This window comes from Anarrhichthys ocellatus, unplaced genomic scaffold (genome assembly GCF_004355925.1).
Source record: "Anarrhichthys ocellatus isolate YVR2014 unplaced genomic scaffold, GSC_Weel_1.0 scaffold67, whole genome shotgun sequence".
Lineage (NCBI taxonomy): Eukaryota > Metazoa > Chordata > Actinopteri > Perciformes > Anarhichadidae > Anarrhichthys > Anarrhichthys ocellatus.
In genome coordinates, this window is record NW_022280097.1 from 2,014,820 (window position 1) to 2,031,904 (window position 17,085).

General features: G+C 44.4%; 1 protein-coding gene across 3 annotated transcripts; it reads right to left on the reverse strand.

Annotated features, from left to right (window-relative positions):
- Positions 1-1,687: 1,687 nt before the first annotated feature.
- On the reverse strand, positions 1,688-16,250 carry bcl6aa (BCL6A transcription repressor a). 3 transcript variants are annotated; one of them, XM_031873022.1, is made up of 10 exons: positions 16,153-16,250; positions 8,847-8,939; positions 4,798-4,969; positions 4,480-4,701; positions 3,424-4,389; positions 3,019-3,200; positions 2,762-2,929; positions 2,538-2,668; positions 2,118-2,255; positions 1,688-2,025 (listed from the first exon to the last, which is right to left on the reverse strand). In XM_031873022.1, the coding sequence occupies exons 1-10, from the start codon at positions 16,178-16,180 to the stop codon at positions 1,882-1,884; spliced, it is 2,244 nt and encodes a 747-aa protein (XP_031728882.1). In that variant the 5' UTR covers positions 16,181-16,250; the 3' UTR covers positions 1,688-1,881. The 3 variants fall into 3 exon arrangements, with proteins under 3 accessions (XP_031728882.1, XP_031728883.1, XP_031728884.1); XM_031873023.1 differs by lacking the exons at positions 8,847-8,939; positions 16,153-16,250 and adding an exon at positions 7,208-7,279; XM_031873024.1 differs by lacking the exons at positions 8,847-8,939; positions 16,153-16,250 and adding an exon at positions 5,146-7,194.
- Positions 16,251-17,085: the final 835 nt, after the last annotated feature.

Consider the following 17,085-nt stretch of genomic DNA (forward strand, 5'->3'; position numbering starts at 1 on the left):
AACTTTAGAAGCATATTTATGTGTAACTGACTCAGTTCTCTGGCTTCATGAGCCTCTCACTGTTTTACATCAACTGTGTGGCTTTTATTCAGTCAAAGTTGCGTCTGTGTGCTTTAATGTTTATCTTACTAATGATTGGTGTGGTGGCTAGATTGTCAGTAGGCTGTGACCCTTTTTTTTTCCGGGGTTTTGAGGATTGTCGGTACAGTTCATAAGAGCAGAAAGTGTAAAAAGCCTTGGTGTTAACCGTAAAGTAGAGGGGTAACTGGGTGTCTTTTCTTCCTCCCCGTCGCTGCCGTATTTGCAGCACGTTTTAGAAGCGGACATGAGTATGTGACAGATTTTTTTAAAGGTGGCGTGATGCAGTCCTTCGCTGGGATTCAGCTTCGGTCAACATCAGGAGGAATCGATCTGGTTCGGCAGAACATCGCTTTTGCAACCAAATACTTTTGTGGCTACAATAAGATGAAGCCTCAAATGATGATCCTGTGACCTGTAACGGTTAAACGTGCCTGCAGTTCAACTGTTTATTTCAGAGTTATGTATGCAAGTTATGTCCTCTGGTTTTAATTTTAGCCTTCTAGCAATATTTCTGGAAACATGTTAAAACTGTGCGCCCGTATATCCGGCGTCGTTTACCATTTTATTGTGACAAACGCAGTCTGGTGTTAATACATAGAAATCCAATACCTTTATTTTACATTCATACATCTAAAACATTGTACAATAACTTTAATGCAGTTTTTTTTTTCTTTTCTTTTTTTTAAAAAGCCCAATCCAAAAAACAAGTCCTGAAGATTTACAATGATTTTTGCATGTTTTCAGGTCGGTGACAAGCATTTAAAAATATATACATATACACATACACACACATGGGGGAGGGGGGGGTGAGAGGGGTATTAGGACAAGTGGTGTCCATGAGTTGTACCTTTTTAAATAGAGCTGGGCTGAATGGGGGAAGGATTCAGACAGCATAGAGAAAGGCACATTGAATACACAGTGCATGTACAAACAAAACAAAAAACACGACTTTACTGTAGGATCTAGAACAATGAGCAAAACTGTAAACCTTCACTTATGGAAAATAAACAAAAACAGAAGTCACATCTATACAAATACACACAAAGCAAAATATTTTCTTGGTCATAAAGCCTCGAAATGCATTTCAACACTTGATTGGCTCCGCCAGCAGAGAGCAATCCCACAGATATAATTACACAATATATCACAATATTTATGCCGTTTGCCCACTTCATGTGCGCCGACAACGGTAAGAGTACCTCATGCATAACCTCATCAGACAGCAGCAGTCATCTGATATGTTTTCAACTAAATCCAATTACAATGTGTTTTTTTTCTCCCCCACCTCTTCACATGAATATGGCAACTTGACATGGTGCAACATGTACGTACATCTACGTAAAAAAACGTGTAGACAACTCTGTGCAGCCGCAAATCTGGGAATCTCAAAATATATGTACCACCCGTCGATCAAAATTTTCAATACTTTCAGAAAAGTAAGTTCTCTGATACAAAATACTGTATTTTCAAAAAAACTGTTTACATTCCTTCCTCAACAAAATAAAGCTTTATTTAGGTACCTTCAAAGCTTAGAAACACTCCCAACATACACACATATATATATATATATATATATATATATATATTTATATCTATATAGAAACAATAAAGTGACTAAGACGCCCCAAGTGGCTCTACGTTCACATGTAGTGGAAACCCGTTTAGAATGGCATACACAGCCAATTTATTTGTCTAATGAACACAGTGTGGCACTACAATTTTGGATGATTGTACAAGTTTGGGTCTTTTAAATGCCAAGGTCAAGATTGCCGCCCGTTGAAACAGTCCCCTCCCTCCAGCTCAGCACACCTTCGTCAAGTCGGTGGGCATGTCCGCCGTCGTCATGCGGTACTGGACCTTGGTGTTGGTGATGGCGCCGTGCTTCTGCCGGAGATGCAGCCGCAGCTGACTCTTGTGGCGGAAGTGCAAGTTGCATTTCTCACACTGAAAAGGAAAGCGGCGCGGCGTTATTTAAAATGTTGCCATTGTGTGATTTCGTTTTTTTGCGTGAAGTGGAAAACAGCGGGTCAACCTACATGGTAGGGCTTCTCTCCGGTGTGGATGCGCAGGTGGCTCTTCAACGTCTGCAGGTGACGGAAGCGCGTTCCGCAGATCTCGCACGGATATGGCTTCTCACCCGTGTGGATCAACACGTGGGCGCGCAGATGAGCAACCTGAGTGTCGAAACAAAACACACCGATGCAAACTCATCAGGCGAGGAGTTCTTTTTACGCAGACACACTGACGAGACACCTCAGACAGCAGATTGGTATCCATTGTATAAAAGCCAAAACCCCCTTAAGGATGTTCTTTGTAATTATGGGTAGTTCTGTAAAGCTGAAAATGACTACGCACACACACACCAATAGTTACAGTTCAGAGAGGAGTATTCGCGCAATTGGCCCATGCAATAGAACGTTTTTAAACCATGAGTTGTCGGGGAGGGGTATTATTACCTGTACAAAACGAGCTCCACACGTCTCACATTTGTATGGCTTCTCTCCTGAGTGGATGCGAGTGTGAGTCTTGAGGTTAGCTGGTCTGTTAAACTGAGCACCACAGATGTTACAGCGATACGGCTTCTCTCCTGTAAAGCAAATTGGAGAAAAAGAAAAGTGTTAAAATCCAGCAGCGAAAGGAGCGGAGACTGGACAGGACGGTAGATGACTCTTCCATGTACCCGTGTGGACGGTCTTGTGGCTGGCGAGGTTGCCCTTGTAGCGGAAAGCAGCCTGGCAGCGGTCGCACTTGTATGGCTTGTCGCTGTGCACTTGGAGCATGTGCTGCTTCAGCGCCTCGTCCTCGGCAAACTTGGAGTCACATTCACTGCAGAAGAATGTACCGTTTTCTGTCCGGGAGAGAGGAAAAAACAGTGAACCTCTAGTCCAGAGTAACGCAGAATCAATTTGTCTTTTAATATCCGCCGACCAAACTCACCGCAACTGGAGTCCGAGTATTCCGAGTGCAGCTCCGCCATGTCCTCCGCTAGGCGGGACCGGGGGGTCTTGGGACAGACCTCGGAGTGCTGCGGGGACGGCGTGCCGCAGGACGAGCAGTTCAGCCGGCTCAGGTAGTGTGGAGGGGGGCAGTCACCGTTCCTCAGTGAACCCTCCAGTGCACTGGAACCAAAATAACACAACGCATACTTCAAGTCAAACGTAAACAAATATTTATAATCACATGTAATTCCAAATTAAATTCCTAAAATTATCCTGGATTATAAAAAACAAAAGAATAAAAAAAATAAAAAAAACTTCCTTCCTTCCTCCTAAAATCTTTATTTTTACTTTAGTTGCACTGAAGCCAAAAATATGCCGTTATGTACTGGGGGGGGAGACTCACCCGTTGATGATGTTGTTGAGACGACTAGCCTGGGGAACGGGTAGGTCCTCGCTGTGATCGCTGCTCTTGCTTGTGGCTTGCGGGTCGAGGTTCTCCGAGTCGCTGGGTTGGAGGTAGGGCTGCAGGCCAAGGTGCTGAGGTGAACGGAGCCCGGGGTCCCGCAGCCCCGCCTCCTCTTCCTTCGCGCTCTGATTCAGCACGATGAACTTGTACTTCTTCCAGTTGCGGGACTTGGGCTCCTGCGTGCCTTGCGGAGCCTGCACACTGCCGGCTTGGGAGAGGCCGGCATTCTTGCTGCTGCTCGACTCCGTCGGGGAGTTGGGTTGGCAGTCTGATTTGAGGGGGCTCTGCGGGCTGCTCATGAGGCCCTTGCGTCCAGCGGAGGAGATCCCCAGCGGGTAGTGGTGATGGATCAGGTCCTCCTCCGCCTGGGGGGCGTGATCCTTTCCCGAGTCTCTCTGGTGCTCCAGAGTCAACGCGGGAAACGCGCGCTTCCTTGTGCCAAGAGCGATGGACTGGCCGACCCCCTCGTGGCTCTCTCTCCGCATCTCGTCGTGCCTCCCTAGCTCCCTGGAAGCGTAGGTGGTGGAGTGAATGGTGCCGGAGGAGCCGGCGCCAACCGCCCTGGTGTATTCCGCCCGGATGATGTTGGCGCTCTCATGCGGAGAACAGTGCTTGTGGTGGATGCCGCTCTTAGAGAGGTCGGCAAAAGCGTTTTTGGCGTCGGCCAGCTTGCAGAGAGGGAAAGGGAATCCTGGCATGGGAAACTGCCCGTAGAGATGGTAGTTGCTGGGGGTGCCGACCCCGTTGAACATGTTTGAGCCGTAGGGCCTCCCATCCCTGAACGGAGCCACGCGGCTGTGCAAACTGTCGACAACATCGTGGGGCCGGTAAGCATGGACATCCTGAGGTAAGACCAAGGGACTGACCAAGAACTCGTCTCTGGGCAGCTTAAGTGACGGATCACTGTGGAAAGAATGAGAAGGGTGAAAAAAAACACGTCAAATGCTGATAACGGTGAATTTGACTGGTGCAACGGAAGCTTATTTTGCCTACCTGGACTTGATGAATCTGTGGCAGGTGTCCACGACATGGTCCATCTGCAGGTAGATGGCCGTGTTCATGATGGCCATGATCAGACTCTCCTTTAGCGTGAGGCGGGAGGTGTACATGAACTCCAGCAGGATGGCGAAGCCCTCTGGGTCCACCTTTGGGTCCAGACTGATGGCGTTTAGGTTGCACTTGTGGGAGTCGGTGAAGATGCTGTAAAACAGCCCACTGCAGCCACGTAAAAGTAAAGAAACAAAGATCAGTCACTTCATCTCTAAACTGCGGGAGGACAAATTGGCTCACGTTAAACGGAATAACACGCACCTGCAAGCCATGAGAACCGTCTTGTGTGCACGAAACTGCTGCCTGTTAACCAAGATGGTGACGTCGGTGAGAATATCTCTGCTACGCAGCCGGTTCAGGTTGAGCAGGACATCACTTGCATGGCGTGTGAACTGTATGCAGCTGTCTGCTGCGCAAGCCATTTTGTCAAATTCTGCAAAATAACAAATAAATATTATTTCACAAAAAAAAAAAAAAGTGCCCTGGCGAGTCAACGCCACAATCCACCCCTGTGTACCACTGCGGAGGTACAGGTGATCTTTAAGTGAATCCATTTGGCTGAATTTATGATTGAACCTCACAATGTCTTCATCAGTGTGGCAGACTTACAAACAGATACCGCCGGTCCTCCAGAAGGCGGCGCCATTTATTAAATAAACACCGTCTAGACATTTAAATTTCAACCTTTTGGAATCATTTGTCTCCCCCTCACTGTCTCTCCTTCTAGACCACCGGTTGTCAAGTCAATACAACAAATGAAGATGAACGACATTTCTATCGTATTCTAAACAGACTGGCGCAGACTAAAGGATGCATGATATAATCTTGTAATAACGGTATTTTTTTTATAATTTCTCGGAAATAGAGAATTTAATTCATTTAAAAAAAACGCAATTAGATGACCTGTGTACGTTTTTAAAACCCATTATTTTGGCGGTTTTATTGATCGCGCATCAGAAGGAGCATCAACTCGCTCTGTCCACTGATTTCTCTGAATTCAGTCTAACAGGAGAAAAGTTGAGTCTCTTTGGCTTCAGCGCGGCGGGGTCGGGTTTAACTCGGCTCACTGTGAACCAGCCGATAAAAGCAGGAAAACAGTTTCAACAAGCAGCTCACTTATTACTCAAAACTTTTTAGCCACACAAATAACGCCCAAACTATGAATGTTAATTTAAACCGCAGGATGTCCTCGATTGAACGTCTACTATAAACTGCTGGTTGGAGCCTATGAGCAATGTTTCCCTGTTGATCAGACCTGTGACAGCGTGTTGTTGTGAAGCCCAGCAGCGCTCACTGCTCCCTCATTCTGTTTGTGCTGTAGTGCCTTTCTAGGTCAATTACTTTGAAGCGGGTGAAAACTATTATTTAACTAACTCTGGGCGGAATTGACTTTATAACACGCGCGGGAGGATTTATGACGCTATTTTCAAGTGGATGTGAAGTCTGTAACTGGACACGTCCGAAAATAGAAGCAGAGAACAGCCTAAATATACCGATATACTCTGATCAAAAAAAGGTGGTGATTTATCACCAAGTTGGGGTCAAACAAGCAGTTATTGTTTCAGAAACAATTGCGGTTTCAGATGAATTGTTAAGTGATTAAGTTTAGCTTTAACTTCAATCTGCCCCATCACAGTTTTGCTCATCAAAATGACAGCACGCGTATTTCTGTCAGCCCGAATAGCGGGTCTTCATTCCATCTCTGATTTTACTACATTTCATGGACCTCAACACGCTCTGATTGGACCTGTTCCTGCGCGTGAACACTGTTTAACCGAAACTCTCGAGTCCGTGACAGAAATACCACTTTGCATGAAGCCAACTCTGAGCGCATCTCTGAACAAACAGCTCAACTTGGTGTAGTCAGGAGGTCGAGCTTATCACGCAGTGCGGTGTCACGGTGGAAACGCAACTTGGTGCGACGAGGTGTCTTGAAGCCTCTACCGTGGAAAAAAACACACACACTAACACATTGACGCTGATGTTTCCGGCACAAATGTATGGTAACAGAGGGGCTTGTTCGCCGCAGCCCTTTTTGCGCTCCATTGGAGCAAATTAGCGTCGGAGCGACCGCGAAGTAACAAATACATCCTGAACCCGAGGCTGCCATGCTGCCAGCAAAGTTTGTCTGACAGCGCGCGCGAGCCGCCGCCTCCACACGGCTGTGTTGACACTTGAACGTACAAAGTAGCATTATAATCAGAGCGCGTTTACAAGCAGAGTGCTGCCCTCACACCGACACCTCTGTCCGCACGAGAGCCGTGTACGCGGGCTCTGGGCAGCCTTTACACCGCTCAAAATCATCATTCCCCCCCCTCGGTGTAACGTTCGTAAAGCGAGCGTTATTACAGCTTCACAACATGACTCTGGTCAGTGCGGCATGGAGAAGCTACAGCGCGCGGAGGCAGGCTGCTGTCCGTCCCGCTGGTTCAAACGCGGCAGCGCAGCGCGAGGCAGATGATCCGTCAAGAGAGCCGCGCGCTGGCTGTCACTGCGGGAGCCACTTCAGAGTTTCGACTCTGCACTGTTTAAACTGCCAGTAGACATCAGTCACACACACAAACACTCAAACAGCACAAACGGACAAATAGCTCTGTCTAAAACATCAGCAGACACAGTAGATAACAACTTCGCGCCAAATTAGAGGCAAAAAAGGAATTTAAAAAATCACCTGGTAGCGCTTTCCTAGAAACTTCTTGCATCACCACTTCTAAGAACCCCAGTTCTAAGAATCAGACGAGCTCAATTCTCGGAATTTGAGCCCGAGACCGTACCACTTTCCCGTGGCAGGGGTGTGACGTTTTTTTCCCTCGCCGTGAAAACGACTCTTTTCCAACGGTATTATCCTAACGCGTTTTGCGCACAGCGGTTTATACAGAAAACACTGCTTAAATCCAGCGTTTAAATGCACACAAATGTGAATTATTTTGTAAAAATATTGCAGGAAATTGTTTAATAGTGATCCAACACCCCCGCTGCTTTTGGTTGAATCCACAGTCACAGGACGTAGAGCCTGCGACGTCACGAGTTCCTTAAACCCAGCCCCCGAAATACTGAGAACTAATTTATATTCCGTGATTTAAGCAATGTGTCGTCTCGTTGCCGTTTCGTCGCATTGAACACACCGACCCTACATGTAGCCTACAGCACACAGACCGACATCTTAATTAGGCACACGCGGACAGGTCGCTGTGACAGCTCGAGCTGTTCCTTTTTTTTTTTTTTGGTAGCCAGATTTCCTGCAGGTATGCTGACTTCATAGATGGAGAATACTGCGAATCACCATTGGGGGTTTGTTGCAAAAGGAAAGCCTTATAGATGTATTATTATAGTCAGGCATCTGAGCGTGTGTGGATGTGATTGTGAAGCGGTTGTGGTGTTTCGGTTGATGTAGTGCGTGGTGGGATCGGTACTTGTCAGGTCCAGTTTGATCGTCTCATCTGCGCACATAACGGTTTAATACATGAGCTTTATGAGCGCTGTTGTGTTAAAGCGACGGTGTTTTTTCGTACAGTAGATGACACTAAGATTTTGACTAATTGTAGGTGCGATCTGCTGTCTGATATACTAACTTCATGATTATGGGAAACTTGTTGCATGAAAGCGAGCGCATCACCAATCTAAAAACACGACATGAGCCAAGGATGTGTAGCCTGCAGTCTAGCCCTGGTTATAATTTAGAATCAGGCATGTGGGTTTGATTTCAGGTTATTAATGTTTAAAATGCCATGATGGATGGTCTTGGTGCTATATTATCAGGTGCCTTTGTAACCCACTTGGCACAGTTTAGACAGATGTCAGCCTCTTGTTATGTGGACTTTGCTTTTGATAGTGGAAGATGAGGGTGCCTGTGTAATTGTCCATGTCAGATGCTGTGCACACTTAACAACAAAATACATTGCTCATTGAAATACAAAGGGGCAGTTTCCTGGAAAAATAATTGAATGCATTGCTGTGAATTTTTGACTCCCTCCTTACCATTTCATTTAAGGCATGTGTACTCCCTGTTGCATCATTTCTCAGAGTTGGTTGAGAATAAACAGTATTCTTTCAGCTTACTAGTGTTACTTCATGCTCTTTTAGTTAGAACAGTCTCACCAGCCAGACTTTTTTTTTGGCACAGAAGAGAAGTGGAACCGTGTAGTTTTCTTTCTTCCCTGCGTGTAAATGAGAACTGCTGTGAATATGCGTATCTTTTTCATAGACGGTTTGTGATGCCTGGTTAGGGGGACGTGCACTGCTTGACAGCATCTGAATAGCTGCATTCATTTCAGGAGTTTGTGGGCAAGGGTTCACTATTGGTGACTCACCTTGGAAACTTTGCTTGTGGTGATTCCAGACCACGGACTCCCCGTCTTTTCTCATCCCGCTCACCCCTTGGCACAGAAGGAGCATTTGCTGAGCTGGTGGCACACGACAAAGACAAAGTTTACACAAGTCATTAGAAGATATATTGGTGTACAGCACAACAGCGGAAGTACACACTCTTCTAACTCTCCATTTATCTTTGTTGTAATGTTGCAAAAATAACACACAGGAACTCTGGTTGGATTTAAATGCTCCAATGGCACTATATCAATGAAATATTGTAATGATTAGGTTGATATTCATGTCATGTTAAGATCAGCCTTGTCATCTGTATTCGATTTTCTTTATTTTTTGGTAAACATCCACAATGGGACCTTTAACACCTCCACACATATTGATCGTTATTTATTGGATCAGGTCTTTGAGGATTATGTCTCTCTTGAACGCATAGTTTTGTTTTGATGAACAAGAATGCAGAAGTTATAACTGAAAATATTTGTGTTCAATTATTTCCCTCCTAATCAATCCGGAGATGTTCCTGTTTTTGAGAGAGATTTTAAAAAATAATCTAAAATATATACTTGTCATTACATTATATTAGTGATATGAAGTTTGATCAGGGACATTTGAGCAGCATGTCACCATCACACACCACACTGTGTAACACAGCCCTTGTTTCACTTTTTATTTAACCCTTCATGTGACACCACACTCCTCTGTAATGTAACCCACATTTTCTCCCCGCGGATCGCCCGAGCATCCGCACAACTGGATCCGGCATCCCACAAAAAAAACAAAAAAAAAACACTCCAGGTGTTTACAAACCATTGGGAGGAGAGGAGAGAAAGGGAAAAAAAAAAAAAAAAAGTCTCCAAAATAATTAAGACGCGCGCTTTCACAGCAACCCTCCGATTCAGCACTGCCAAATAAAGACTGCGTTGAGCTCGAAACAAAGAGCAGCGTCAACTTTATTCCAATCCACTTGGGGGATGTTTAAGGCGGCTCTGGCGCGGTTATGCATAATGCACAGCCGTAAAGCATCCAGGAGTTGGGAGAGAGATGTGTAATTTAACCGAGGCCCCATGCTGTGCCCGGCTATAGAAGGATGAGATAATTACCGCAAATCCTTGGCAAACTTTTACTCAACCGATTAGTAGCTCAAAAAAAAATCTAAATAAATGACCCACTTACGGAGAGGACAGGGGAAGAGCGCAGGGCAGCTGATCGATATCGGTCCGTCTAAAGTGATCGGCACATTTCCCCATTATGAACAGGCTGCATGGTTAACCAGCGGGTCATGATGATACAGGGTCGCCGATCAGGGACAATCCCAGCCAAAGCAGGTTGTGACAGTGATCCAAGCACCAGCTGCACATTTAAAAAAGGAGCCTGATAGAGTGTGAAGACATCTCTAAAGCCGTATCATTGCCTACACTCGGCGCACGATGGGTCATTGAATAGAAAATGCCCACTGACAAAAGCCCCGAGGCCCGGAGGTTGCCTCACTCTTTTTTCTTCTTTTTTCTTCTTCATAAACTGCACACTTTTGTCTCGTTTCACAGCAAATTTCTGCCAACTTCAGTGTTCATTGTCAGCAAAGATGTGAGTGTGGAGTTTTGTTCTGAGAGGCATGATGCAACCGCGCTGTAACACCAAACAGATAATGCTGTTAGCTACAGAGGTCTTTTTTAGTTCCCTTTCTTTAAAAGAATTTTCTTCTTGTATTGTTAAGTTTCACTTACTTTTTTCTTTTTTCTTTTTTTGTAACTCCGTGCATCCCAAAAGCATTTTTCTTCTCCTTTTGTCCACAACAAAGTCTCACTTTGTCAAACACCTTTCCCCACTGCAGGTCTACACGGCTAAAAGAAATCTATGGAAAGGCTGTACGTCTGTTTAAGAAAAGATGTGTTCCTCTGTCTTATTGTATGTATTTATGCATCATCTATTTGTGCAGAAGACAAGTGACATGCATAATTTATAACGTCAGTTAAAGAACACGATGTGTAATAATAAATAGACGCGGTGAAGAATTCACTGATGCCACATCAAAAGATTTCTCAGAGCAGGTAATGATGAGTGCACTTTACTTGGAAGCTTGCCTCTTGCTTTTCTTCTCTTTTTTAATTAACAGGCAAACTGGCAAGTTCGACTCTGACATGAAATCATGTGTTTTGCAACAAAGCGGCTGTGTGTCTGTGCACTGACACACTGCAGAGTTGAAAGATTGCTTTCATCCCACTTGACGGGGTTAAGGCGAGCCACGACAGGCAAAGACATCTTTTTCCATGCACTGGTCAATTTAGAGATTTTGGGCTATTTTGCTTCCATGACACGTCTTCTTCCAGACTAGTGGAAATAAAACATCCAAAATACAGATTCAGGTGTTTATTTTACTGCTTTGTATGTTTGTATGTCATATAATAATGCCTCATTTATACATTTAAACATAACTTTTCAGAAAACTTGTATTACAAATAAATTCTCTTAATGTAAATAATCAACTGGGAAAGTTTCAAAGTGATATCTGTTAGTGACATTTTTACCATATTCGCCTGTAATGTCTTCATTTTACAAAACATATCATTTTTTCTCTAAATATCTATTTTCTCAGACTCTCCACTGCAGCAGCTCTTACATACATCAAACTTTACTTTAACATTTTATTCCTAAAAATATGGCTAAAATTGTTTTGTTTTTTAATGGCAGTTGACATTATTTTCTGATTGATGCGACACAAAGAGACGTCCAAATTCCCCTCTATAAAAACCTTCGACTCTAAGATGTCGAGAAAATGAAACAAGAAATTTGAACCTGGTTTCATCCGATGTGCAGATTTCTGCTCTGGAAATGTATTCAGCAGCATGCATATTTAATGAGATTATTTCTCATTTGCATGTATAAACACACCATTTCAGAAAACGTGTAATACAAAAAGCAATTGTCTAAATGTAAGTAAACAGCCGGGGAAGGTTCACGGGGTAAACCTGTAGTGTCTCTCCTTCAGCACACACAGGACGATTACCAGCAGTAGTGAACAATAGAGGTTGACACTCGTCCAACAGGAGTCATGTGCTGCTGTTAAATAGAATTGCGTAAAGTGTGAACATTTTGGCGATGCCCTCTCTTTAGGTTGTTTCCCTCTCTCTGAATGCTTTAATCGTGTACTCGAAAGTTCTGCATGTGTTGTAAAGCAGCAGCAACAGAGCGGTCAGCTCCAGTGGTCAATGACGACATGCAAAGGCTTCCTGTTTCCTATTCTGCTTTATCAGTTATTTCAAAAAGAAGTAAAAAAAAAAAAAAAAAAAAAAAAAGCAACAACTTTGGAGTAACTTTCTGCAGCGTGCCTGTGTGGATAACCTTGAGTTCGGCGGCTCGCTTGTGCAGGCTGTACGCGTTGAGGTTAGAGGCGCGTTCGTGGGCCAGAATTCCAATTTGGTGGAAATCAAAGCATGTAGATTCGGGACTCTCTCAAGGCCAGCTGAGAGCGGCCGCCAGGAATGCAGCCCGCCGGAGTCTGTGGAATTTTCCACGCATTCCAGAAACGGTCGCTCGCCAGTGTGCCATCTGCTGGATGATGGGTGGGTTACTTCCACAAGAGCACAGGCAGATGTGATAGCTGCACAAGTAACACATCTTCCCCGTCGTCCTCATTACACGCAGGAGATCCGAGAGCACACGAGGAAGGGCTTTGGGACAACGTCTGCACTGATTGGTTTTCAAAGCCACGTTATGCGTCTGTACCAGGGGTTCAGCTCGGTGTCTCCACTCTCGCTGATGGGGAGCTCTCAAGCGGTAAACAAGTGGGTCTTATTTCTCTGCACCACCCTCAGTAATGATCCAATAAGAATGGTCCATCTGAATGAACCCCCCTTTTCCTGCTGCGCTGTCACAACACCTATTAGTTCGTATCAGGCTGTAGATCTGAAGGTGTGTTGGCTCCTTCTGCACTTTTTTTCTTTTTTTTTCTTTGGCTTCAGGAACAAGCTTTATCCTGCTTACACATGTAAGCAGTGATTAGCAGACAGGGGTACGATATAGTATAGCCCAAATAATGGATACGGGTTTTAAAGGGACAGGGATTCTCAAGCACTTACACTCTCTGAGCAAACTATTTGAAAGGGACAGTTCACCCCAAAAGTCGAAAATACTTAGCTGTAGTGAGAGGCGCTATGGTTGAAAGAAAATAGTTCCTCCATGAAAGTGCTCATAACAAGGTGTGTGGATTATCTTGAGTAACCGGGTCAGGATTTCTGGAAAGAGACATTACTTTTTGTATTGGCGCTTTGAGCACCACCAGCCAAGCTCCATATGGATCCATTATACTGGAGAGAAGGCCGATGTCTCCAGAACTAGGAAACTCAGACCAAAACAATCTAGATTGATGAATAGCACTACAGGTAAGAGGAAACATATGTTTTTAGTTTTGGGGGTGAACTGTCCCTTCAAAGAGTGTAAATATTTCAAATAGTTCATCAAAAGAAATGAATAATCGGTCGAAATAACGATGTAAAATTAAGTCTAAAATAGTTAGCTGAAAGTATCGCACAAACAATTCATACAAGTATCTAAAAGTAATAGAGAAACTGTTGAAATGATTGGCTAAATCTCATGGGTAAATGGTGAAAAGATTCAGCTTCTAACAACTGGTGGTAGTAAGAATGCAAATTGTACGAAATTGACCATAACAATGAAACCATGAGATTATATTTAATGAATCTTATAATAGTATACGTGTCTATCTCACTTGTATCTATGTACAATAGCCTGCTCAGATGCTCAAAGACTGTTTCAGCAGATTCATTTCACTCTGTGATTGAACACGATTGGGACGTAGTTCAGCGCTCTCTGTTTTTCCTGCTTCGTCACCAGTCACCCTTTTTTCACAGAGACGGCACCCAGTAATCTTAAGGGTCTCACATTGCCACTGATGCGGGTGTGACGCGTCCAAATACGTGACAAAACAAAGCGGAGCACGTATAAACTCTTCATTTGCACTGTTTAGGCAATACAGGGGACATGTCCTCTGTATTTCCACTGCACAGGTGGAATCTGCCAATGTCAACATGTTTACGGCAACGTCAACTATAAAGGCCACCCAACCAGTTTCACTTCTTTGTTTCGTATGACCGCATCCACAGGACTGATTACTCACGAGCACTATATGAATCTGGAATATAGAAGTAGAGCATCATCAGGGTTTGTAGAAAGTCATTCCACTCAGTTCATTCTCTACTTCCTGCTTCTCTCTCTCTCTCCATTTTGGCCCTTTTCTCTCCGGTCCAGTTTCGCTTTCAACTACATCAAATTCTGTGACACCCACCGGCAGGTCAAAGTGGCAGCCTGCATCTATAGTGGCAACTGCTGATACTGGTCTGCAGGTCTGGTAGCACAACCGCCACCTGCAGCTCTCTCTGGCCGCTGCGTTGGAATAGTCCTACAATATGTATTGGGATTCTGGGTAGAGCATTGTTACACGTCTTTTTAAACACTTGAGAGGTCAAGTCCAGTGCTGCTGAGACTGTTTTCAAAAAACGGGCTCGAGATTGTCATGATTTCATCAAACGAGAGGAATCTGGCATTAGCCCTCTGTGTATTTCTGTAGAGATCATCATCATCATCATCATCAAGTGCTCACAGCCTCCATTAGTGTATAGGTGTATTCTCATGTCAGCTTTTTTTTTTGGGTTTGATCCAGCCAAAGCAGTAAATGGATTTAAATCCAACATGGAAACATGGGATTGGAGAGGATGAAAGCAATCCCACCAAGCCCCACAAGTCAACTGCTTTACCAAAAAACAAACCTCTGTACTGACATGGATTCAGGAAGAGATCATTCAAACATTTGAATGAAATATTAAAGAAAATATATGCATAATGCATCAAACACACAAGTACATTTAAATTGTTAATTTGCAAACAAAGAAAGTATCATTTAAAAAAGAAAAAAAAAAAGAAATACCCTTTCTCCCTACTTTATTTTACCCCAATTTCGGAATAATTTGTGTTAGTTTTGCTTAAAATGTATCATCTCTGATTGAATTTTCTTCTTTCTCTCGTCAGCGCCCACAGCCTTTATTTCATGAAGCCAGACGGTGCTTTCGCTCCCTCTAAATTCTGGAAAACCTCCCACTCTTTATGTTTGCTAGAAACAAATCAACTCCCATAACCACCGGGCCTCATTAATCTGCATTTGCGCACGTTTGAAATGAAGAAATGAGAATATACGTATGTGTATATATATATATATATATATATATTTTTTTTTTTTATTTTGTTACGATTCACTTCTACTAATGTATCACAGTCAACAGTCACTGCATCCCCTCAGTGCTTTCAATAAAAGTAAGACCCAGGAAATGCCAGGTGGAAGTGCCGATGCACAGACAGCAGAGTGACTCCTCCTCTGCTCGACACGTTGGCTTAATTGTTCTGTTCTGCATCTCGCTCGCAGAAACTCTTCATATCGGCTGCTCTTTGACATAGTTTGTGCGCTGCGTGCACGGGACCGCCGGCATTTCTAATTATGTGTTAATTTAACCGTGGTAAGCTTTCTATTGTGCATTAATGTTTTACGGAGTCTTTCGGTGGTACATAACATTTTGTGCAAAGATGTGGAAGGGCTCGATCAAAAAGGTCCCTCACATCACTCACATCCTTTCCCTTGGTCGAGGTGAACACGTTTTTTTTTTCATACTGATGAACCTGTGAGGACATTGTTTATTGCATGCGGTACTCCCATTTGCCTATCAGATGTCAGTTGTTTTATCATGACCCCCCCCCTGTGAGCGCTGCTTTGCATGCAGGCTAGCCCTCGATAACGTTGTGAACGAGCAAGTGCATTGATTTGATGTCTGAGATTAGCTGACCCTCATAAAGCCCGTGTGGAACTATAATGATTTGTTTCAGCGCAGCGGTGAGCGAGCCGGTGTCTCTGGCCTTTGTGTGTGGAGGAATGGGTTTAGCTGTCACTCACCCTGTGGATGCAGTTTGCTCGTGTGGTACAAAAGAATGTGCACAAGTGACACAATATGATGTGGTGCTTGACATACTCAAATGATGCATTTCTAGGATATGTGCATTTAATTGCTTTACTGGAAAGACAAAAGCCTCATGTCCCTGTGACAATGTATAACAAGAACTGGAAATATCGAAATCCAAAATCACGTCATGTCAAGTATGTCAAGTTTCCGAAATGTTGATATCAATCTAATTCAAGGATTTGTCATTATGCTCCACATTCATTTATCTTGCCAGCATTGATGGACTTGAGATGCGAAGGTGTTGAGGAATGGAAGAAAGAAGTCTCACCTTTTTTCTGCTGGAAGGAGTGAGGCATGATGGGATCTGTAGTGGGGAAATCGAGAGGAAGCGCTGCGCCTTGAACTCAAAAAAGCCGTGAGCCCAGTTCAGGAAGCGATGAGGGCCTCTGCTGCAGAACCAAAAGTCTTCCCTGGTGAGCGGCGCCAGAGATCAGTCAACTTTTTCTATGTTAAGATCCAGAGCATCGACACAACACAAGTCGCTGGACGTTCCAGGATGCGGAGTCTGAACCGGTGCCCGAGCCTCCTCCTCCCGACTGGCAGCCAGAGCTGGGTGGGGGGGTGGTGCCTTCAGTGCAAAAGGGCACGGAGTCTGTATCTGGCGGTGGCGGAGCAGCTCTGGCGGAGCCTCATGTCTGTCAGCGTTGAGCAGGATTGGGAGCGCTCGTGGGAAAGGCGGGCACGGCAGCGGGGCTGGAGTGAGTCAAGTCGACTGAGCACGCTCCGACGTTAGCGAGCCGGGTCCACAGGGCATCTCCGGCTCTCTGAGCTGATAGGCCGCCTGCGCTCTAGCGTTCATTGATTGTGGCGCTCCACTTTTCCACGAATGCTAAAAACCGTGGGGCATGCTCGGTGGAGGGGGGGAGAAAAAAAAAGAGGAAGAAGAGATTAAACAGCCTGTAAAATAATCCCAGTTTTCCTATATATAATTCATTTGAACGAAGAGTCTAAAATCCCATTAAGCCACAGCATCACAAGCCATAGACCAGCAGTGCCTTTAATGTGGAGGAACTCTTGGAGCTCATGCCATCTGTCAGATTAGACTCTTTTTTCATATACGGCAATGACACATTGTTTTATAAACAGAGATTTCATACAACAAACATTTCAGTGTCCTGGAGCATTAATCTACCTAAGCTTATCTCAATCCATGGAACTAGATATTGCTCTTTATAACTTGTCTGCTGGAAGGGGGTGGGTG

What these genes read in the sequence shown, in the direction of transcription:
- bcl6aa (XM_031873022.1), bottom strand. Translation starts at nt 16,180, where the DNA reads ATGCCTCACTCCTTCCAGCAGAAAAAAG. An exon ending in ACGGTTCTCATGGCTTGCAG is followed by an intron (nt 4,702 to 4,797) that starts GTGCGTGTTATT and finishes ACGTGGCTGCAG; the next exon opens with TGGGCTGTTTTACAGCATCT. An exon ending in CCACAAGACCGTCCACACGG is followed by an intron (nt 2,669 to 2,761) that starts GTACATGGAAGA and finishes TTTGCTTTACAG; the next exon opens with GAGAGAAGCCGTATCGCTGT.